This window comes from Rhinatrema bivittatum, chromosome 8 (genome assembly GCF_901001135.1).
Source record: "Rhinatrema bivittatum chromosome 8, aRhiBiv1.1, whole genome shotgun sequence".
NCBI lineage: Eukaryota > Metazoa > Chordata > Amphibia > Gymnophiona > Rhinatrematidae > Rhinatrema > Rhinatrema bivittatum.
The window spans coordinates 151,447,510-151,471,414 of record NC_042622.1 but is presented as its reverse complement, the minus strand read 5'-3'; the positions used below and the strand labels follow the sequence as shown (position 1 = coordinate 151,471,414).

The 23,905-nt window shown below is 42.0% G+C and overlaps 1 protein-coding gene across 5 annotated transcripts in view; it reads right to left on the bottom strand.

Annotated features, from left to right (window-relative positions):
• Positions 1–23,905, bottom strand: part of PC (pyruvate carboxylase) — a 582,027-nt gene that overhangs the window by 420,355 nt on the left and 137,767 nt on the right. For all 5 annotated transcript variants that reach the window (XM_029611112.1, XM_029611108.1, XM_029611109.1 and 2 more), the window contains one exon: positions 6,221–6,339. In XM_029611112.1, coding sequence (XP_029466972.1) covers positions 6,221–6,339 — 119 coding nt within the window. The remainder of the gene's footprint in view (positions 1–6,220; positions 6,340–23,905) is intronic.

The window sequence follows — 23,905 nt, the reverse complement described above, 5'->3', positions numbered from 1 at the left end:
AACAACAGTACGCTGGAAACAACCCCCATAAGCTCTTCTCCTGAAGCCCTCCCTGATGGACTGCCAATTTCATCTTTTGACGCCACAGTCACTAGGGCTTGCAGGAGCATATCTTTCATGGAGTCTCTTTGAGGCACTCTCAAGTCAGGGTTGTACGAAATGCTCCGATCTGGAGAAGGCAGGGGCTCCACTGTCCTCCCTTGTCAAAAAACGATTTCCTTTTTAAGGGGACTTTTTATTTACAAAAGCATGGCACTGTGATGGGGGTAACAACGGCCCCTAGTGTAGCTAATATATGTATCCCATTTTGAAGATTGTTACTTATATCCATCTTCCCCCCCCCCAACATTCAAGGCTTGTCCAATACATTGCATTCTTTTTTAAATTGGCTTAACTCTTTGGATTCTCATCTACAATTTACTATGACTTTTCACACAGATCGTTTGGCATTCCTAGACATGATTTGTAAAAAAAGATAAGCTGGTTACTTTGGTGTTATTACAGACCATAATAACCTTCTTCGGTCTGACAGCTTTCATCCTTATTGTCTACACTCCAATTTGCGGATTGGACAATTTTTACGTTTGCACAGAATTTGTTGAAATAAGAATGATTATATCGTACAGGCTCAAGATCTCTGTCAAATACTTTTGCGACGAGGTTATCCTATCCAGTTGATCAAGCCAACAGTTAAAAGAGCTTTTAATGCTCAAAGACTGTGGCTTTTGTATAAAAAAAAGAAAAGACTTCAGATGATTGATTGGTTTACACTATACGTTACTCTTGCAAACCTCATGGTTTGATAGCCATATTACAGAAACATTAGCATGTGTTAAAGTTATATTCTATATTCCGGGAATAACCAATGATTGCTTATACAAGAGGCAGAACTTTGAAAGACATGTTGGTAAAATCTATGTTTAGTGATTCATGAAATGCAGCTTCTACGGACTTTGGAGGACATTCCTCTTGTTGCAATTGTTCCACGAGTCCTACTACGATTTCTCTGTCTTGGCAAGATCCAGCTTCTGGCCGAATTTTTAATATAAAGGGACATTTTGATTGTAGATCAAAAAGTGTTATATATGCTATCTGCTGTTCCTGCAATTACTCTACATCAGTCATACGAAGTGCATGATAAAAACTCGGCTTGTGGAACAAAAAAGTTGCCTTTCCACAAAAGAATGACAGGCTCCAATGGTTTCTCATTGTACTGAATTTTCACATAATTTTTCTGAATTACAATGGTAGGTTACTGAACAAATTTCCACAGGATGTGACTCGAGTCTTGAATCAGGGAACAGTTTTGGATTTTTAAAGTGAACTCAATTATTTCTTGCAGCCTGAATGCTGAAATAGATTGGTATTCTCTGATCTGATAGTTTTAAATTTTTCATTGAGTTTTTCATCTGAAAACTTTTTTTAATCTATTTTTTCTTTCATTGTTTCATTCATGGTTACTAGTGATGTCATGCTTTTTACTCAATAGCCAACTGGAAACTTGGATCAAAAAACAGGTCAATATAAAATTCAGTGTATATTCAGGGTCGGGTTTGAACCTAGAGAGCAGTTGAGCCTGGCATGAGTGGTGTGTATGTCTCTTTGTACTACATGCCTGTATTCTACACTTACATGTTTCTTTGTATTTCAGTATTGGCTCTTTTGAGGTAAGTCTGTGCTTCATCTCACAAACACAGCATGTGTCTGAACTAATGGGATTTCAATACTTGATATGAAAAAATATTAAGATAAGGGAATTTTCTACTTTTATTTACTTAAAAGTTTTTGTATTCCACCTATACAAACCATGTAAGATCTAGGCCGTTTACAGAATAAAAACATATATAATCAATTAGGAAATTATAAAACAAATAAAAACAATGGCATAATATGACAAAAATTCCTATGAAATTTTGGGCCGATGATTTAAAAAACAATGAAGGTCGATAGACCAGTAGTGCTTAGTATGATGGGCCTCTTCATGTAAAAGTATGCACAAAACTAGGTTATGCACAAACGTATGCACCTAGATCCCAGGCTGATTTTGTAAGACCTAACAATCCAATACATTACACATTAATTAAGATAACATTACTCAAGTCTCCTACTGAGCCTTATAATTAAAATGTCTTTTATTCAGTGTAACAATTGTGGTGCTTATGTACCAATGCATAGCATTTGGAGATTTAAGGGTTGTCCGATTTGCCTCCAGCTTCTGCAGAAACAGTATCCAAGAAGTATAGAAAGATTTCCAGTGTTTGGGAAAGGAGATTAAATCCATAGTAAAGAATATTGCCTTTTCTGAAATGTTACCCCAAGAAATAAAGGAAGTGAGAGTAGATAAAAATCAATCAGCTCTACATTCCACACTTAAGCAAAAGAACAGAAAAGGGGACTATGAAGATAAGCAAAACAAGGTAGCAAAGCTGGAAAGCTATGACCACAAATGCTTATAGCCTGGGCAATAAAATCTAGGAAGGTGGACTTGGACATTGTTGCCGTTACAGAGACATGGTTCACAGAGTCTCATGACTGGTATACAGCCATTCTGGGCTATAACTTAAGGAAGGGCAGAGGTGACAGAAGAGGGGGGAAGAGTAGCACTTTATGTAAAAACCAATATCAATTCAAGGGAAGTGGGGTAGGAAGAAAGCATTATGGGCTACCCTAAAACAAGACTATGGTTCTTCCATTTACATTGGCATGGTCTACAGGCCTCCAAACCCAAACTGAAAACCTGGATAGAGATCTGGAGAAAAACATCCAAAAGGTGGGATAGAAGAGAGAAGTGATGATCACTAGAGATTTTAATCTGCCAGATGTGGATTGGAGTATCCCTACTGTAGAATCTGCAAGAAGTAGAGAGATAGTAGATGCCCTTCAAGAGCTCTGCTCAAACAAATGGTAATGGAACTCACGAGGGAGGGTGTGATTCTAGATCTAGTGCTCACTAATGGGGATAATATCTCTAATGTCCAGACAGATGCCCATCTGAGTACCAGTGATCAGACTGTATGGTTTGATATCAGAGAAGTCACACAAAGACCTGAGTTCTGAATTTCAAAAATATAAACTGACAAAATGGAGGAAGAACTAGAAGACTGGGAGAGGTAGAACAGTGGTCCAAATTAAAAGGAGCTATTACAAAGGCAACAAATCTATATGTTAGAAAAGTAAACAAATGTACAAGAAAATAGAAACTGATTTGGTTCTCAACGGAGGTGGCTGAAAAAATAAAGGCAAAAAGAATAGAGTTCAGGAAGTATAAAGGATCCCAACGAGAGGAACACAGGGAAGAATAACTGGTGAAACTGAGGGACACGAATAACGAAATCAGGAAAGCAAAAAGTCAAATGAAAGAAAGGATTGAAAAAGAGGTTAAGAGAGATGACAAAACATTTTTCAGATATATCAGAGAAAGAAGGAAGGCCCAAAGTGTTAAAGTAAAATTGAGAGGTGACAAGAAGCAAAGTGTAGAGGCAAAAGAAGAAATGACAGAAATATTAAATGAGTACTTCAGTTCTGTGTTCACTAAAGAAGACCCGGAGGAGGACTGTTGCTAGTTGAAAAGACCGTAAATGAGAATGTGGTATGCAACTCCTTTTACACTAGAGAATGTATGGGAATAGCTAGGAAAACAAAGTGGACAAGGCCATGTGGCTAGATTAGGTACATCCCAGGATACTACAGAAGCTCAGAGATGTCCTTGTGGGTCCGCTGAAAGAACTATCCAGTAGATCCCTGGAAACAGTAGTGATGCTGCAAGATTTGAGAAGAGCGGTTGTGATCCCGCTTCACAAGAGTGGTTGCAGAGAGAAGGCTGGAAACTAAAGACCAGTTAGCCTCACCTTGGTGGTGGGACAATTAATGGAGACTCTGCTAAAAGAAAGAATAGCAAACTATGTACAATCCAGTAAGTTGCTGGATCCATGGCAGCATGGATTCACCAAGGAGACAAGCTGTCAGACAAATCTGATTGATTTTTTTGATTGGGTGATTAGAGAATTGGATAAAGGAAGAACACTCAATGTGATTTACTTGGATTTCAGCAAAGCTTTTGATAAGGTCTGGCATAGGAGGCTTGTGAATAAAATGAGAAGCTTGAGAGTCGGCGCCAAGGTGGTGTTGAGGATTAAAACTGGGTGACTGACAGGGGACACTAACAGTAAATGAAACCTACTATGAAGAGAAACAGTGTTAAGTGGAGTGCCACGAGGATCAGTATTGTTACTGGCTCTGTTCAATATATTTGTGAGCAACAATGTGGAAGGGATAGAAGGGAAAGTTTGACTATTTGAGGATGATACTAAGATCTGCAACAGAGTGGGTACATCTGAAGGAGTAGAGAGAATGAAAAGTGATTTAAGAAAGCTTGAAAAGTGGTTTGGCAGTTGGGATTCAATGCCAAGAAGTGCAAAGTCATGCATCAGAGATGCGTAATCCAAAAGAGCTGTATGTGATGGGGGGTGAAAGACTGATGTGCACAGACTAAGAGAGGGATCTTGGGGTGATAGTGTCTGCCAATCTGAAGGTGGTGAAGCAATGTGACAAGACGATAGCTAAAGCCAGAAGAATGCTGGGCTGCGTACAGCGAGAGGAATAACCAGTAAGAAAAAGGAGGCAATAATGGCCTCGTACAGGTCTTTGGTGAGGCCTCATCTATTAGTACTGTGTTAGTTCTGGAGCCCATATCTCAAAAAGGATAGAGACAGAATGAAGGCAGTCCAGACAAGGGCAACAAAAATGGTTATGTGGTCAGTATAGAAAGACTTATGAGAGGCTGAAGGATCTAAATATTTATACCCTGGAAGCGAGGAGGTGCAGGGGAGATAGGAGACAGACCTTCAGATACATGAAAGGTTTAAATGATGGACCTCAAACCTTTTCCACTGGAAAGAAATCAGTAGAACTAGGGGTCATGAAATCAAACTCCAGGCTCAGAACCAACAACAGAAAATATTTCTCAACGGAGAGGTTGGTGAATGCCTGGAATGCCCTTCCGGAGGAGAAGGAAAAGACTAAAACAATCAAAGAATTCAAAGGGGCATGGGATAAAACACTGTGGATCCCTAAAAGCTCGAGGAGGAAATGAAGAAAAAACAGGGTAAAATGCCGGTGCGACGGTTCCTACCCTTAACCAATAAGCCTTGATACTTTTGATGCAGCTGCAACATTGCTCTCTGCATTGATGGCAGGGGGAAAAGGGGTGTTGCATTCAGACAACCAATGAGGGCCATGACTTTTACAGTCTGTTAAGCTTGAGGGTAACCTGCACAGAGGAGGTCACCCCCATGCTTAACATAAAGCAAGGGATTACTACCCTTAACGCTTCTGGCGCAACTACATCACTCTATATTTTGATGGCAGGCCAACACAGGCCCTGACTTTTACAGTCTGGGGGTACTGATACACAGATATAAGTGAAAAAGTACAGGACTGCTTTTAAGGACAGTTCTATAAGCAAAACACATCAGCATGGTTTGAATTTTCAAGAAGGCTCATCGAATAACTTCATGGAGTGGCAGTTGCTATCCTTAAAGAGAAACATGGGGTCACCTGCACAGTGAGGCAGATGCTTCATAAGAAGCTTGCTGGGCAGACTGAATGGACCATTTGGTCCTTTTCTGCCGTCATTACTATGTTGCGCGCATAAAGCCAGGTTTTATGCATGTAAATCACTGAAAATTACCCCCTCCTGGGACAATATTCAAAACTGTATGGGAAGGTGCAAAGTTCGCAGTCATTTTACCCACAGATTTTGCACCAGTTCTTAAAAGGAAAACATAGGTTCCCTTTTAAAATTGCCCAGGAAAGAGTACCCACAGAGATTTGAAACTGCTTTTTCTGCAAATGCTTTTTCAAGACAAAACTATATGCATTGTCATCTCCCCCAGCCTAGCCCCATCTTGGGAATGCCTCCAAGAAAATGCGAGGCAAAGTAGGCACATTATGGAACATAGAGGGTGAAACATTTTCAACTAGCCCTATTACCTAGGTAAGCAGCCTTTTTGCATGGGTTAATGGTTTTTGACAATTACCCTTTAAAGCTTTTATTCCCTATTCTGAAAACCATTTGTGTGCTAACTCCTGTTCTACCGTTTGAAGTTCTAAGATATCATCAAATCACCAGACTGCTTTGATTTTCTGAATCCCGTTGGTGCACGCAAGGAAAGTGAAAGGGGGGGGGGGGGGGGGGGGAATGCAAGAAACCTGAACTTACTCTGTAATTTCTTCTGTCACAGTATGTTCTACTTGGAGCCGGGAGTTGACCTCGATGAAATAATGTTTGCCATGCTTATCCACCAGGAACTCCACTGTGCCAGCATTTTCATAGCCAACCTTGGAGGTGGAGAGAAGGAAAGAGAATGAATCAATAAATACAGTAAACCACTGCCCCTCTTCCCATTGGTTAATACATCACAGGTACCAAAAACAAAAGGACTAAGGGATCCTCAAAAGAGGTGAACCATGGGTTGTTCAGCACTTTGTAAATCACAGATAGGCAAAGATACAGGGAATAAATACATCTACTGTGACATCACTTCCAGTCTCATGGTTAGTAACATAATAGATTATAGCAGAAAAAGACAAAAGATAAACTGGGACCATCCAACCTGCCCAGCTGTACCACACTGCATGGATATACCCAGCTGCCAGCTGTCCCTCCTTATCCAAGCCAATTTTGGTTTTCTTCCTAATTAGTTCTCTACAGTTTTGGGTAGAAGAGCATTACAATCGCAAGCTTAATCCAACACCGCTGTTCCACACATCCACCACCCTCTCTGGAAATATTTCTTTACAGAGATATGTGGAACAGTCTCCCAGTAGAAATGGTGGAGACAAAAACAGTGTCTGAATTCAAAAAGCATGGGTTAAATATAGGGGATCTCTAAGGAAGTGACGAGAATTATAATGCAAAATTAATTGGAAGGATGGGCAGACTGGATGGGGCAAGCGGTTTTTTTCTGCTGTCATACTTCTATGTGTCTATCCCCTTCCCTCCCCATCCAGGCTGCTGCCCAAATCTAGCATCCCACGTTCCCATGGTCTTACTAGACAGAACTTGGCCACCAGCAACCTGCCAGCACTAATCCAGTTGGTTTCTGGAGAGTTGTGGTCTGCTGGTACCAACCTGGCTATCCCATGGCCTACAATATCATGAGGTCGCACATTGTTCACCAGGTCTTCATTTTACCCTTATCACTTTTCTCCTCCTGTGCCCTAGAAAGTGCAAGGATGGGTTACAACATAGAAACTGTATGCTATGCTGAGTCAAGACCCAAGGTCCACTGAGCCTAGCATTGAGTCTTCAATAGCAGCCAATCCAGGTCACAAGTACCCAACAGATTCCAAAGAGTAGATCCAATTCTTATTACTCACTCCCAAGGATAAGAAGTGGTTTTCCCAAGGCTACCTCACTAACAGTAGTTTATGGATTTGTCCAAACTCCTTTCAAATCCAGCTATGCTAGATATCTTGACCATATCCTCTGGTTTCAAATTCCATAGCTTGATAGTGTGTTGCGTGAAAAAACACTTTTGCCAATTTTTTAAAAATCTGCTGTTAGTTTTCTGGTGTCCCCTAATCTTAGTACTACTAGAAAAGGTAAATAATTCTTCCACTCCAGTCATTGTTGTATAAACCTCTATATCCTCTCAATCTGAAGAAATGTAACTTTAGCCTTTCTTAATAAGTAAACCTTTTCAACCCCTATATCATTTTTGCTGTCAATCTTTTTTTTTTTTTCAAATTTATTAGGTTTTGAAAAAGATAATTACAAACATTTCCATTCGCTAGACACTTTTGGTCCTTTCTGAACAATTATGTAATATCTAACAAGTAAAAGAACCTTATAATACACGACAATATACTGTTTCCTTTTCCTTCCCCATCCCTCTATCCTACCCTACCTGTAACACTAGTCTTTAATATATATAAGAAAGAGGAGAAAGAAACACACATTGATTTAACTTAGTGGGCTATAAGTTCAGTATTACTTTTTTTTTCCCAGCATCGCCTCCTGTTTGCTGATAGATAAGGATTTCGTTGTTAGGTATTCAAAGGTTAGCAGCTTTATCATTCTATTTTCCCATTGAGTCAGAGTTGGAATGTCTATCAAACCAAGTACCGAAAACTGTTTTCTTTGCAATTATTCCTGCTTTACCTTTAAATAATGTGTGCCTTATTTCAGGCCTTTCTACATCAACAACACCGAAGATGTAGAACACCGAAGAGCCAAATCTTGGGGTTTCCTGTGATGGATATCCCCAGAAATGTGGAGTCTCTCTTTTCTTCCTCTCTCCAGAACATTTGAATTTTGGAACATTTCCAGAATCCATGTACATAATCACTAATCTCTGCTCCACACTTAGAACACATAGCTGATGGGCATATCTTTGCTTTAAACGCTCTTTCCTGTGATTAATTTGCCATATAAGTTTGAATTGTGTTTCTCTAAGTTCCACATTTTTCGGAATATGCTTGAAACAATATTGAAAATCTTTTTGCGTTAGTTTAATTTCTGTCCATTGAGACCATCTTAACATTATTTCTGGGTATTCTTCCTGTGTGCTAAGAGTAGTAAGTGTTTTAAAGAGTTTAGCACAGGAAGGTTTTCCTGATGTGCCTCCTATCAGGGACTCTTAATTTGCCCCTACTCCCATAATTTGTAAATAAGTAAAAAATTCTTTGTGAGGCAATTGAAATTGATTTTGTAATTCTTGAAAACTATGTAATGTGTTAGAGTTTTCAATAAAAATTTGTTGGATACCTGTAAGTCCTTTCCTTTGCCATTCTTTGAATACTGCATTCTCTATTCCTGGAGAAAATTGAGGGTTTCCACAAATAGACAAAAAGGTGGAAATTCTCCCTTTTTGACTTGTAAGTTTACATAAGTATGTCCATGATTTCCTGCAGGATACCACCACTAATTGTGACTTAAGTTCTTTTGGAACATCTCAGTTCAATCTGCAATAGTGCGGAAAGTGACCAAACCCCAAACCAACATTGTAAATGTTCTTGAAGTGAGATAAAAGAGGAGCCCATTATCCAATCTATATATCTCAACATGCACGCTAGGTTGAAGTGTAACAAATTTGGGTAGTTCAAGCCCCCTTGTGTGACAGGTTTCATTAAAATTTGTAAGGGTAGCCTCGTCTTTTTCCCATTCCATAATGAGAGTCTGAATTTTATTTATATATCTCCTTTAGATCATTTCTAGATAATGCAGATGCCACCAGTTTGGTTAAGTATAGCCACTTGGAAATCTCCATCATTTTTAATAACTGTATTCTACCGGTGAGTGACAAGGGAACTGTAGTCTACTTCTTTAGCTTCTTGGACATGTTTTGTATTAATGGTGTCACATTTGCTTTGTAAATTCATGTAATGTCTACAGGAATTTTGATACCTAAATACTTCATTTCATCCTGTACCCATATTAATGGGAAATTTGTCTCTCATTGTTCTTTCAAGTGGCCATTCCTCACTAAGGCTTCTGACTTGTCTTGGTTGATCTTTTAAGCCAGCAAATTTTGCAAAATTTATCTGATACTCCAACGCTTTTAACAAAGAATTCACTGGGTTTATAAGAAAACTTAACACAGTCTGCAAAGGCCACTATTTTAAAAATTTTACCTTTGACATCAAATCCTGTTATTGAGTAATCCTCCTCTATTTTCCTTAGTAAAGGATCAATGGAGATGATATATAACGAAGGGGAAGATGGGCAACCCTGCTTTAATTCTCTGCAAACTCTAAAAGGTGAGGATCTACCTCCATTAGCCAATATATGTAAAACCGGAGTATTATAGAGAAATATGGCCATGAAACCTTGTTGAAGGCCTTTTCAGAATCAAATCCAATTGCCATAGCTGATAAATCTTGCTGTTTGCAGAATGTCATTGCTGTAGTTAATTTAACAATGTGGGTACTGGCCACCCTCCCTTTTACAAATCCCACTTGGGTATGTGAGATGATTGAGGGAAATATCAAACAGTCTATCTGCAAGAATTTTGGCATACATCTTTAAATCACGGTTCAATAGTGATATGGGTCTATAAGATGACGGAAGCTCTGGGTCTTTACCTGACTTGGCTAGCACAGTAATGTATGCCTTATTGAAATCCTTAAGTAAACCACTTTTTGCCAAGGCATCTTCATAGAATTTGCTCATGCGTCCTACTACCTGTTCCTTCAATATCTTATAATCATAGGGGAGCCCATCTGGGCCTGGGACCTTGCCTATTTTGCTCATTCTAATCACATTCAGGATTTTGAAGGCTTGGATTAGTCTACTAACAAATGCGAATTGTTGTTCCAGAATTCTTGGAATACTGAGATTCTGAAAAAAAACTCTTCTCCTTGGGTATCCCCCTCCTGTCCTATCGTCAGAATATAAAGATTCATAAAACATCCTGAGAGTCACATATAATCAGACCATTTAGTAGCCCATATATCTTGTTTAGTTTTAAGTTTTTCTATGCAAGTTCTCTTTCCACACTTTCACAGAATGTAAGAGTTTCCCAACCTTGTTGCCATACATGAAAAAGTTGTGTTCAGAATAAGTAACATTCTTTGCACTCTTTGAAGCAAGCATGCATTTAAACGTTCCCAAATATCCAGATATTCAGTTTTAGTTACCTTGTTCAAATGACTTGTTTTGACCTTTGCCCTTTTCAGTTTTACTTCCAGTTAGAAAATCATTTTATTCAAACGAGTATTCTTACTAGCTAAAAAAAAGAAATTGCCTCTCCCCTCATCACTGCTTTGTCTCCCAAAATAGCTCCCAGAGAAGTAAAATGTTGGGTATTATGTATGGAAAATTCTTTCCATTTGTTTTGTAAAAACTGATGAAATTCCTTGTCTTTTCTTAAATAAGATGAGAATTTCCATAGTGTCTCCCCCTTTTCCCTTTCCTCAATTCTAAGATCAATCGAGATTGATGATACAAATATCTCAGACCATGCTCCTATCTTTGCAGTACTTATTCGGGGAAACAGCTCTTGTGATCCTTAAATGTAATCTATTCTGGATAGAGACATGTGCACTTTTGAAATATAAATGAAATCCTTCATTCTCTGGGTTTAAGACTCTCCAGACATCTAAAACCTGCAGACTTCAGTATATAAAAGCAATTCCTTCTTTTTTTCCTAGGAACCTGGTAAGTGACTCTGGCTAGGTAATCTATACAGCAATAGATCATGTACACAATTAAAATCTCTGGCCAAGATCAACCAACCTTTGCTATTTATAATTAACAAATTTACTAGTCTTTCAAAGAAGGCATGGCCATAGTCATTAGGACTATACAGATTGCATATCATGTTCTTTCCCTTTTAATTTTCTAGTAATCATTATAAACCTGCCTTCTGGATCTGAGACTTTGTCTATCTGAAAATTATATTCTTATGAAAAAGGATAGCTACACCAGCTTTCTTATCCTGTGCCAGTGAGTAGTGACAAGAGCCAACCCAATCTCTAATTTTTTACTCTCCAAGTCAGACAAGTGAGTTTTCTGAATACATGCTATGACTGCTCTGTCCCTTTTTAGTCCCTGTAATATTTTACCTCTTTTGACAGGTGTTCCCAAACCATTCACATTCCAAGATACCAGTCTAGTATCATTAGCCATTTTCTTGGTATTTCCGGTTCTGAAGTAGTGATGGAGGCCACCTGGCCTTGACCCTCATCTCTTCTTTTAATAACCACCTTAAATAGCTCTCCAAAAGTTCCTGCAACCCCTTTAGAACTTTATCCACCCAAATTCTTAGAAAATCCCCTATACTGCTGCCTCTGTCTACCCTTCCTCCTCACCCCTACCCCTTTTCTCCCCCTCCTTTCTCTTCTTATCTCTGAAATCAGGGCACGCTCACTATATAAGCATGAGGTACAGTTGATATATACGAGCATTTCCCCCCATAATAGAAAACTGCAAATTTAGATCTGCAACACATTCTAGGGTCCTTACTCTTCAGAAAAATAAAAATCTGTAAAAACGAGTAACATTAGTCCTTTGTCATGCTTTGAGGCCCCAGCTATTTCTCAAGTTAGTACTGATGTTTTACCACGAAAGCTTTTTCCTGAAGCAAGCCACCTCTGGCACAGCCTACTGCTTGTCCTTTTCATTTACGATCACAAAAACCCAGCAGTATACCAACAAACTCTTTTCTAGAGGTCAGCCTCCAGTGCAGCCGACTGTGCTTCTCCTGATGTAATGTTCCTAGCAATAAAATGTCATCCTGAAATTCCTTTAGGTTGATAAAGTGTTTTGCCGTTCGTACTAGCTCAAAGATGACCCCAGCGTCCACCATGATAGATGATAACTTGATCCCTTGGGTGTTTAGATAGATTTTCCACTATTAACTAATTTCCCCAAAAGTCAGCCCTTGACTCCAAATACATTCCTTAATATTATTTTAGTCAAGTTGCTATATTGTGTGGATAATTTTTGGCGCTGCCAAAATATTAAAACCTTCCCACATGCTTAGGTCCTCCTTGTGCTAGTATACATCAATGATTGTTTGCTGCATCGCATTCACACATCGCAGATGACTCAGCTCTTGGAGTTCCCTGCTCTTACCCCCAAGTCTGCCACATTTAAATGTATCGGAAGCACAGAAAAAAGGGGACTTAATGCCAACCTCAAAATGGTGGTATCAATTTTTTTTTAATTTCTTGCAATGTAAACCAGAACAACGAAAATGTTGCATTTACAACTCACAATTTATCAATAAACTGATTGGTTTTTTTCCACATCCTCAAATAGCTGTGCTTTGCCTTCATACCAGTTCCTTAATTTTGCTGGATATTGCAAGGTAAATTTGATTTGTTTTTGCGCCAACTTGGAACAGAGTGGGTTAAATGCCTTCCTCTTTACTTTGTGGGAGTCTCAGAAATCATAGAATAGTCAGATGGAATTATCCAAATACTTTAACTCCTTCATTTTTCAGTATGCCTGCATTAGGCTTTGCTTGTGTGCAAAATTTAGTATTTTCGCCAGTTTCTTAGCCTCATATCCTCTTACTTTCTTCTTCCTAAGCCATATGCACGTTCTACAGTAATAGCGCCTTGCAGCTCTGTGATAGTCAATGCCACAGGTAACCATCTTTCAAGTAAGCCAGGCATATGGGCATTGGTAATCTCTTCAGGCAGACCTACTATGCGTATGTTATTCCATCGAGAATGGTTTTCAAGATCTTAGATTTTTTTTTCTTCTTACATATTGATAAAGTTTTCTAATTTAGTTAATCTGCCATCCCATTCGATTGCCTCATCTTCAACACTTGATATACATCCCCTCTGCATTGTCCATCCTGGAATTAAATTCTAAAATTGTGAATTGCACCTCCACAATCTAAGATGAGATTGAGGCAAGAGTGTCTTAATGGCTCCACTACCACTACCAATGAGTTCTTTAATCGTCTCACTATATAGGCTGGGCCTAAAAAGACTCAAAGAGACAGCAGGCATTTTTCCTTCTCCCGCTCCAACCTTTTCTCTATCTTCCTTAGCACCTTTTCTAGGAATGTTTGGCATTTTTAGCATAACATTCTCAATCGACATAAAGCTGTCAAATACCTTAAAGATTTTACCAATTTTAGCTGTTTTTCAGACCTTTTGCTGATAATTGGGAGGGAGCACCCAGAGTTCCAGAAAAACAGCCTCTCAGGCTCACCACTTCATGTGACCTTCTATTTCCACTTAACTTCTTTGCGATGGAGCAACCAGTACTGCACACAATACTCAAGGCACAATCACACCATGGACTGATATACAGTCATTATGATATTCTCATTTTATTTTCTATTCCTTTCTGAATCATTCCTAACATTCTATTTGCTTTTTGGTCTGCCGCTAGCACTGAGCTGAACATTTCAACATATTGTCCAACACTCTTAAAATCCTTTTTTCTGAGTGACTATAATAAGGATTATTTTTTATATGTGCATCTCTTAGTACTTGTACACATTAAATTTCATCTGCCTCACAATCTATTTGTTTTAACAACTTTGAATAATATTTTATCATCTGCAAATGTGATCAGCTCACTCATTGCTTCCATTTCCAGATTATTTATGAATATGTTAAAAAGTACTGTTCCCAGTACAGTTCCCTGGAGTACTATAATATTTTCTTCATTGGGAAAAGTGCTTAATCTTACCAATCTACAATAGAGCATTGCTTGCTTTTCCATGTCTTTTTCATTTAATAAGAAATCTCTCATGAAGGACTTTGCCAAATGTCTTCTGAAAATCCAGATACTCTAGGCGGACATGATTCCTCATCGGGGAAGTAACCTTTAACAAGTAAGATCCAACCTAGCAAGACAATTCACAGAGGTCCTAGGTATTTTGTAGTTTAGGAGTATACCAAGGATGGAGGCCCCAGTCTCCTCTGCAACTCAGCTAACAAGGGCTGTGTGCTAGAAACAAACCAATCACAAGGAAGGACACACACTGAGACAGAGGCTTATAAACATCTGCAGCAGCAACCCAAGCTCACTATAGAGGACATGGAAGTGGATTTGGCACCACTGCAGAGCAGTTCAGAAGAAGACCTTGAAATAGATATTAAGGTTACCCACTTCAATTCTGTTTATGGCATTGGGGGTTTAGGTCCAACAAGGAGATGGTAAGAAGCCACTTTCCTGAGGAAACCTCAGATATTTCATTTTAGAGCTGTTTAAAGCTGAGTGATTTTTGCTTGTTTGCATGACTAGGGGTGAGGACAGGCTATTGTCTAGAAGTACAACTCATGGAGGAGTATGGGAAGAGAGTTGTATTAGGTCCCCTGATTCTGAAGGGTTTAGTTTGAATTTGTGGTTAACTAAATCAATGTGCTACTGCTGTGAGACAGCCACTGAGATTTGCAATAGACGAGCTTTGTCATCTGCAAAGAAGCGAAGTTTGATGATGAAGGAACGGCTGAGCTCAGATATTGGGGACTGAACGCCGAGGTACTCCACAGGTAAGATTTTTGGGCGTGGATTGTTGGCCCATGAGACAGATTGGGTTCCGTTAGATGAAAAGGATTCAAACAGTCCCGGGGCAGTGCCTTCAATACCAACGTCCAGTCAGCGTTGAATCAGGAATTGGTGATGATAGTATCAAAGGTGGCTTAAAGAAATTTAAATAGTGCTAACCAAGCATATCAATTGGTCCTTGTCTGCCATTATCTACTATGCTCCTATGACATTTTTCTCTCTCCCTCTGTAGCTTAGGGAGTTTGCATTATCAGACTTTTATCCAGTAAAAGTATCATTCAATAATGTCCTTTTTGCAACACTAATCAATCTGCTTAGCTATCAGTTAAGGGAATGATGATAACTCAGCCAAACTTTCTCCATAATACATCTGCAGATGACAGATAGTTGAACAGTGCAGTGACAATCTGGGTATCACCAGTAATGATGCCCAGCGTCTAATCACTGTTGCCACTTTCTCGCTTAACTTAATCAGAACCTGAAGCCTCCCTTCATGGGTAGGGTTATTACTGTTTGCATGCTGACAGTTAGTGCTGTTTTTTTGTATGGGAGTTTACTATATTGCAATTCAGTTTATTCAGAGTTTTCTGAAAGCCAAGCCCACATCTAACACCCTTTAGAAAAAACTGTAATACCACATAGCTGCAGGTGGTGTTTTTGCAGAATTTTCTGGTTGGTACCATAGCAGTGCATGTAAATAATATACATGTTGTAAGTGATATTTTTACCTTAGAAAACTGTACTTTGAATGTTCTTTTTCATGTAAAATATAATATAAATTATCCTTGCACCAGCCCAGACTGCACTGGCTCCACAAGAGAAAACAGGATTCCTGGGTTAGTGACTCTCCCTCCTCTCAGCCAGGGCTTACGTTTTTCTTTTTATAAGCCCAGGGAAAAGTATGGATCACTTCTGGTCCCCTTTCCCCTGGAGTAAATAGGCAGAGTCAAGCCTGGGGAACCATAAGAGCAGAGACTGTGTGTACAGTCAGTGGGAATGCCCTGGAATGGTGGGAGGGTGGTGAAGAAGTAGACGCAAGTTACAGGCATAGGAAGCAAGATAGTGAGCCAGGAGGAAGTACCTGTGCAGTGCTGGGGAGACTTCTGTCTGAGATGACTGGACTGAGTTCTGAGAGGAGCAGTTAGCTGTGGAACAAGCAAGTCCTAAGAATGGGACTGGAAAGGGAGGAGGCTGCTGCAGAGTCAGGAAGAGCTCGCAGCAGGCAAGAACATTACACTATGATGCAGTAGTGCTGTGGTTGGGGAACTCACTATGTGAGCACATAAGCAGCAGCACAACAGTAGTGTGTTAGAGTGTTTGTCTGTGTCACACATAAACCCACACACTTTGAGAGCAAGAATGTATCTGTGTGAAAGTGTCTGAGAAAGTGTCTCTTTGTATTTGTCGGTGTATATGTGCCAATAAAGTTTTTGCAATCTATAAATCTGTGTGATTGAGCATGTGTGAGTCTGACACTGGCTGGCATTGTAGTTGTCTCAACAATTTTCACTAGTTCAAGAGCTGCTTGGTTTGTCAGACCAGGATATGAGTGTGAGAGTCCCTGGAGGAAAGATGAGATAGGGGAGATATGATTGAGATATTTAAATGTCTATAAGATTTCTGTGCACAGGCAGCTAACCTCTCAACAGAAAGAATGCTCTAGAATGAGGGGACATGTTTGTGACAAGGGACTTTACATTCTCTTTTGCCATGCCAATACTATGGAATACTATTCTTGAAGCTCTAAGACTTACAGAATGAACAAAAATTTTTAAGACACTCCCTAAAGTAATTTTGCTAGGACAGGCTTTTTTTTTTTTTTTTTTGTTTGTTTGACTCTTTCCTTTTATTCTATTACTGATTCTGCAGGCAACTTGAACGTAAACTTGAAGATGGCTATTTTCATTAATAGTAATTGTCATAGTCTTTGTATAAGTGTGTTTTTCCATGCTTTAAAATTTGTTATTGTATTATGTATGTTTTTATGTTTATCTCTTGGGGGCCTTGGTACAAATGATTAATATATTTTAATAAATACAAATGAGAGTATAAGGAGGTAGACAATCTTAGGAAATGGAGAAATTACTTACCTGATAATTTCATTTTCCTTAGTGTAGACAGATGGACTCAGGACCAATGGGTATTGTGCTCTCCTGACAGCAGATGGGAGACAGAGTCAGATTTCAAAGCTGACGTCAGCCTACATATACCCGTGCAGCATGCTTAGCTCTTCAGTATTCTCTTCGAAAAGCCAGTGTGGATATATGTTGTTTAATACTTGATTACACTTGAGTATGCTTGATTAACCTTGAATTGGTTCAACTGATTATATATATAAGAACGTTTTTGGCATTGGAGACCGCCGGTGCACTGAAAAACGCCGACACCTAGGTAACTGCGGGTGTCTTAACATAGAGGTAGGCCATGGCTTACCCGTACAGTCTCGAGATTGATATCTGAGGTTCTCTATTTCTGGAGCCGCCGTGGGCGGGATGCTGAGTCCATCTGTCTACACTAAGGAAAATGAAATTATCAGATAAGTAATTTCTCCATTTCCTAGCATGTAGCCAGATGGACTCAGGACCAATGGGATGTACAAAAGTTACTTCCCTACCGAGTGGGAGGCTGCCCATGGCCCACTTAGTGCTGCCCTTGCGAAGGTTGTATCATCCTTGGCCTGGACATCCAGGTGGTAGAACCTGGAGAAGGTGTGAAGGGAGGACCATGTCGACGCCCAATAGATCTCGGCTGGCGAAAGCAGCCTAGTTTCAGCCCAGGAGACTGCCTGGGCCCTTGTAGAATGCGCCTTGACCTGTAGAGGTAGTGGTTTTCCTGCCTCTGTGTAGGCTGCATTAATTACTTCTCTGATACAGCAGGCTATGGTCACCCACAATGCCGTTTCCCCTTGTTTCTTCCCGCTGTGAAGAACGAACAGGTGATCAGTTGTGTGCAAGGATTCCCATCTCTTCAGGTATTGGACTAGGATTCTGCCAACATTCAAGTGGCGAAGGAGGCGTGAGTCTTCCAAATCCCTGTGTTCATCTGGCGATGGTAAGGATATGGTCTGATTCATATGGAACTGGGAAACCACTTTCGGAAGGAAGGATTGTACCGTACGCAGTTGTATGGTGCCTGGGGTGAACCTGAGGAATGGTTCTCGACAGGATAATGCTTAGAGTTCGGAGATGCACCGAGCTGAGCATATTGCGATCAAGAATGCTGTCTTTAAGGTCAAGAGGCGTAAAGACAGTCCGCTTGTTGGTCTGAAGGACTCCCCTGCTAGGAAGTCTAGTACTAGGTTGAGGTTCCATAGAGGCACCGGCCACTTTAGTGGTGGCTGGAGTTGTTTGACTACTTACAGGAAGCCAGACACATCAGGATGAGCTGATAGTCTGATGCCGTCCACTTCGGACCTGAAACAGCAGTGCTGCGACTTGAACCTTGAGGGAGTTGAGAGACAACCCCCTTCTGCATGCTGTCCTGTAGGAATTCTAGGATCATGGGAATCTTGGCTGTCCTTGGAAGGAGGGCGCGGTCTTCACATCAGGCTTCAAAAATTCTCCAGATCCGTATGTAAGACAGAGATGTGGAGAACTTGCGTGCTCGGAGCAGGGTGTCAATCACGGCTTTTGAGTAGCTGCGCTTCTTTAGGTTAGTCATCTCAAGGGCCATACCGTAAGAGAGAATCAAACCGCATCTTCGTAGAAGATCGGTCCCTGCTGAAGAAGGTCCCTGTATGGCGGTAGATACAGAGGATTCCCCACCAATAGTCTTCGCATGTCCGCATACCATGGTCTTCTTGGCCAATCGGGGCGACTAGTATGACTAGTCCCCTGTGGTGCTCTATCTTGTGAATGACCCTGCCCAGTAGCGGCCAGGGTGGGAAGGCGTACAGGCGGTCTTCCTCTGGCCAGTTCTGGACGAGAGCGTCTTCCTTGAGATTGTGGTTCTCGTCTGTGGCTGAAAAATCTGGGGACTTGGGCATTGCGACGAGTTGCTAGGAGGTCCATGGCTGGGGGACCCATCGATTCACTGTCAGCTGGAAGGCTGTGTCCGCCAGCAACCATTCCCCCAGGTCTAGGCTCTCTCTGCTGAGATAATCCGCTGAGATGTTGTCTTTTCCCGCGATGTGGGAGGCCAAAATCCCTTGTAGGTTTGTTTCCGCCCACTCCATGAAAGGGTCTATTTCCAGAGACACCTGCTGGCTCTTGGTTCCTTCCTCGCGGTTGATGTAGGCCACGGTTGTTGTGTTGTCTGACATGACTCTGACGGACTCGCCTCGGAGTCTGTGGCTGAATCACAGGCAGGCTAGTCTGACCGCTCGAGCTTCCAGGCGGTTTATGTTCCATTCCGCCTCTTCTTTGTTCCATTGTCCCTGGGCTGTTAGTTCCTGACAGTGGGCTCCCCACCCTCGCAGACTTGCGTCCGTGGTGAGCAAGATCCACGTCAGTGCGGATAAGTTAACACCTCTGCTTAGGTATTCTTCCTATAGCCACCATTGAAGCTGATGCCAAACCTCTGTTATTAACTGGAGGCGAACTGAGTAGTTCTGGGACACTGGATTCCAACGTGACAATAGGAAGCGTTGTAGTGGTCGCATATGAGCCCTTGCCCACGGAACAACTTCCAGAGTTGATGTCATGAGGCTGAGGACTTGAAGGTAGTCCCATACCTTGGGGCGAGCTGAGTTCAACAGATTTTGCAATTGGCCCATCAGTTTCCTTCTCCTTGGAGGGGGAAGGTAGACCTTGTCCTGCTTGGTATTGAACTGGACTCCTAGGTATTCTAGTGACTGGGTGGGCTGTAGGCAGCTCTTGGCTATGTTCACAACCCACCCGAGCTCTTGTAGTAGGGTTCTTGACTCTGGTGGTCGTGTGGCGACTCTCCTCCTGAGACTTTCCTCTGATCAGCCAATTGTCCAAGTAAGGATGTACCAGGACTCCTCCTTTCCTCAGTGTTGCTACTACTACCACCATAATTTTGGTGAAGGTTCTAAGAGCAGTAACTAGTCTGAAGGGTAGCGCTTGAAATTGGTAATGATTGCCCAGTATCGCAAAGCGCAGGAAGCACTGGTGGTCCTGATGGACCGGGATGTGAAGGTAGGCTTCGGATAGGTCCAGGGAGGTTAAGAATTCTCCCGGTTGTATTGTCAATATAACTAAGTGTAGGGTTTCCATGCGGAAGTGTGGTACCTTCAGGTAACGGTTGACGGCCTTGAGGTCCAGGATGGGCCGGAATGTTCCTTCTTTCTTGGGAACGATAAAATAGATGGAATAGTGGCCAGTATTTTGTTGAGTGAACAAAAAGAGATAGATACCTTGATCTTTTCCAAATATTTATTAAAGTAGAGAGGAATTCATAAAAGTGCCCGACTCAGGTCGAGTTTCGCAGCTCAACAGCCGCTGCCTCAGGGGCTTTGACAATCAAGAATCTCAGATGAATTACAATGGTATGAAATCATCAAGGGAAGGTAACTGTGAACCAGCGCTGTAAAATAACTTGCAAAACGCCATCACATATTCAGTCTCTACTCGGCGTTTTTGTTCACCTGACGGCCATTATAGATCACCTACCAGTATTTTCTTGAGACATGGGCACTGGAGCTATTGCCTTCAGGCTGAGTAGTCTTGCTAGTTTGGTTTCCACTGCCAGTCTCTTGGAGTAGGAGTGGCATGGAGATCTCAAATTTGTCTGGGGGAATGCTTTGGAATTCCAGGGAGTATTCCTCTCGAATGATAGGACTCACTTGTCCGATGTTACCTCGACTCATCTTTGGTAGAAGAGGGTAAGTCTGCCCCCTATGTCTTCTTCCTGTGGATGGGTCTGCGTCTTCTCATTGTGGGGTACAGCCGGAGCCTACCCCTGAGCCTGCTCCTCTTTTTTTTTTGGGGGAGTTTTTTTTTTAATTCTCTATTTATTGTTTTCATTAAAAATACAACAAATATTATGAAACATTACATAAGTAGCCTAAGTACAGAATTAATGAAATACATCAACTCATACTTAATCTCTGTATTAAAGCTCCTCTCTTAATGTGCCTGTTCCGAAAGGACTGAGACCTTCCTGAAGAACGAGGTGCTTGGGACTGTGTGTTCTTGTAAGGTTTAAAATGCTGCGATCCTCTACCTTTGGTTCTTCTGGGGGAGGAGCGCTGATATGTTTATTTTGCTACTGTCTTCAGGTAATTGTGGTACTGGAGATTCGCCCCATTTGTTGGCTAACTTCTCCAGTTCACTCCCGAACAGGAGAGATCCTTTAAAAGGCATTTTTATGAGGTTCACTTTGGAAGTCATGTCAGCCGACCAATTTTGGAGCCTTAATTGTCTTCTGGCTGCCACTGCGGTGTCGACACCCCTGGATGATGTGAGAATGAGGTCTGCGGTAGCATCTGTGACAAAGGAGACCGCAGGTTCCATCGCTTCTCCGGGCGTGGTAGCGTCTCTGGAGAATGTGCCACCAAGGTGCAGCAGGAGGTAATTTGTAGCGTCATTGCTGAAATATCAAAGGACTGCTTAAGGATGGCTTCCAGCCTTCTGTCTTGGGTGTCCTTCAATGCCGCTCCTCCCTCCACAGGAATCGTGGTGCGTTTTGAAACAGCTCAGATCTACGCTTCCCTAAAGTGGATGCTATGAAGTTCCTTGGCCATGGGTTCCAGTGGGTATAGGGCTTCTAGTGCCCGTCCCCCTTTAAAACTGGAGCATTCCATTCCCTTTAAAACTGGAGCTCCAACATAGGAAATAGCATGAGGGTTTACGGAGGTACACCAACATGGGATTCTTTTTCGGTTCCGATGTAGGTTCCGTGCCTGTGAGACCCAAGTGTCTTCATAGTTTGGGACACGAGGGCTGGTAATTCGTCCTTGTGGAAGAATCGAAGCATGGTACGGTATGGCTCCAACCCTGGGGGGATTTCCCCTTCTTCCAGGGAGTCTGTTTCCTCATCTGAGGTGTCTGGATCCCCATCCAGGATGCTCTTGGTTAGGAGAGGCATGTCGCGAGAGCTTCGGGAGCTGATGGGAAGGGCTTGTGCTTCCGGCAGAGTTTGAGACAAGTGGACAGCCGGGGCTGGTTGCGCCTGGACAAATGTTTGTTGATACCAGCAGGGATTGTAGTGGAAGCCCCGGAGGAACTTTCCTGTGGGGGTGCCGAGTTGGACATAGTTAGGTCCGGGGTTCCATCACCTGGTTGTGGGAGGTCTTGATTGGGTTCTCCCTGGTTCTGTTCGCACTGCTGGCACAGGAGGGATTCTAATTCAGGCTGCGCAGCTCTCAAGTGGCAGGCTGGGCAAAGGAAGGGTCCCCTTGGCCTTCTTGAATGGAGGTGCCATTGTTTGTGCACGTGTAGGGCTTAGAAACTTGTCCGTGCGAGAGTTATGTGCACGGATGCTCTTAGTTGTGCGCGTCGAGGGTGCAGAAGTTATGCGCAGTACGTGCACACAAGTTGTGCATGCAGGCAGCTGGCTTTGTGTGCGTGGCACAGTTATATGGTCAGTTGTGCATGCGGCCTAGTTGTGCGTGCCGCTGTGCGCACGCACAACTAGGTGCGTGCGCACGAGTTAGGTGCCTCGGGCTTCTGGCCTGCTCCGCATGTACCAACGGCGAGGGGGGAAGATGGCGAGCCCCCCGGTGGGTCTCCACGTGTGTGGACCCTCGCACCAGATCGGGGCCTAGCCAGAGAGAAGCTGCTCAACCCGATTTAAACCTCGAAGGAAGGTCGGTATGGATGTTCGAGCCTTGGAGACCGGAGACTTAGAAGTAAAGGTTTCTACCTTACCTGGTCTCGGCGCTTACCGGTCGCATGCCGGGAGGTCTCAGCTGCGGGGGGGAGAGGGAAATACCTTCACCGCCATGCTCGAATCTGTACCCGCTGCCTTTCAGCCACCCTGGGGGCTACGTCCACGCCAGGAATCGGCCAGCGGACTAAGGCTCACCTCTGAGGGATATCGAATCGACCTTAGGAAGTCCTGATTGGGGGATGGACAGTTAGGTTTCACCGCAGGAGAAGCGGGGCTCTCTTCTTAAAGGTAAATTTTCTTTCTTCTTTCTTGTAAATGTTACACTGTTCTCTTTTGGATAGTGCCCGCATCCTCTATGGGAGACGGAGAAATACCGAAGAGCTAAGCATGCTGCACGGGTATATGTAGGCTGGCGTCAGCTTTGAAATCTGACTCAGTCTCCCATCTGCTATCAGGAGAGCACAATACCCATTGTTCCTGAGTCCATCTGGCTACATGCTAGGAAATATGTTTTTACAAAGAGGGTAGTGGATGTATCTGAATTCAAGAAAGCATGGGATAAATTCTAGACCACCAATATTCAGTAGGTTTAGTGGACAATTTATCTGGCTAAGGTTAGCTGGATAACTTGTCCCATATATTCAGCAGGAGAAATGTCCCATTGAATATACAAGCTTAACATTATCCAGCTACATGTAACCAGATAACTTATAAAACCAAACTGGCTATGTTTGAATATAGCCGGTTAGGTTTTTAAGTTACTGTAACTGGCCTTTGTGACCAGATAACTTGCTACTTAAAACCAGATATCTTAATATCATTAAAAGATATCTGATTAAGTAGCACTGAGACAAGTTAAAAATAAATTAAGGGGTCTGTGGCTTGATTCTACCACCCCCTCCCTCCATCAAATTTCACATATGGCCCTGTCGGGCCATGCACTCTCTCCTGAAATAGTTGACATTATTGCAGTCAGCAGATCGTTGCCTACCCCTACTCCCCGTCCCAACCCAGTCATATTTCAAACAGGTATTAATCCAGCTTTGCTCCCCCAGTCCCTTCCCACCCACCGAATCAATCAGCTGGTCCTAACAAGTTGTGTTTTCCTGGCCTCTCTCCCCCATTTTTTTACCCACAAATTAAAATGAGAATCTCCAGTGAAATCCTCATGAACACTGAATTGGACTT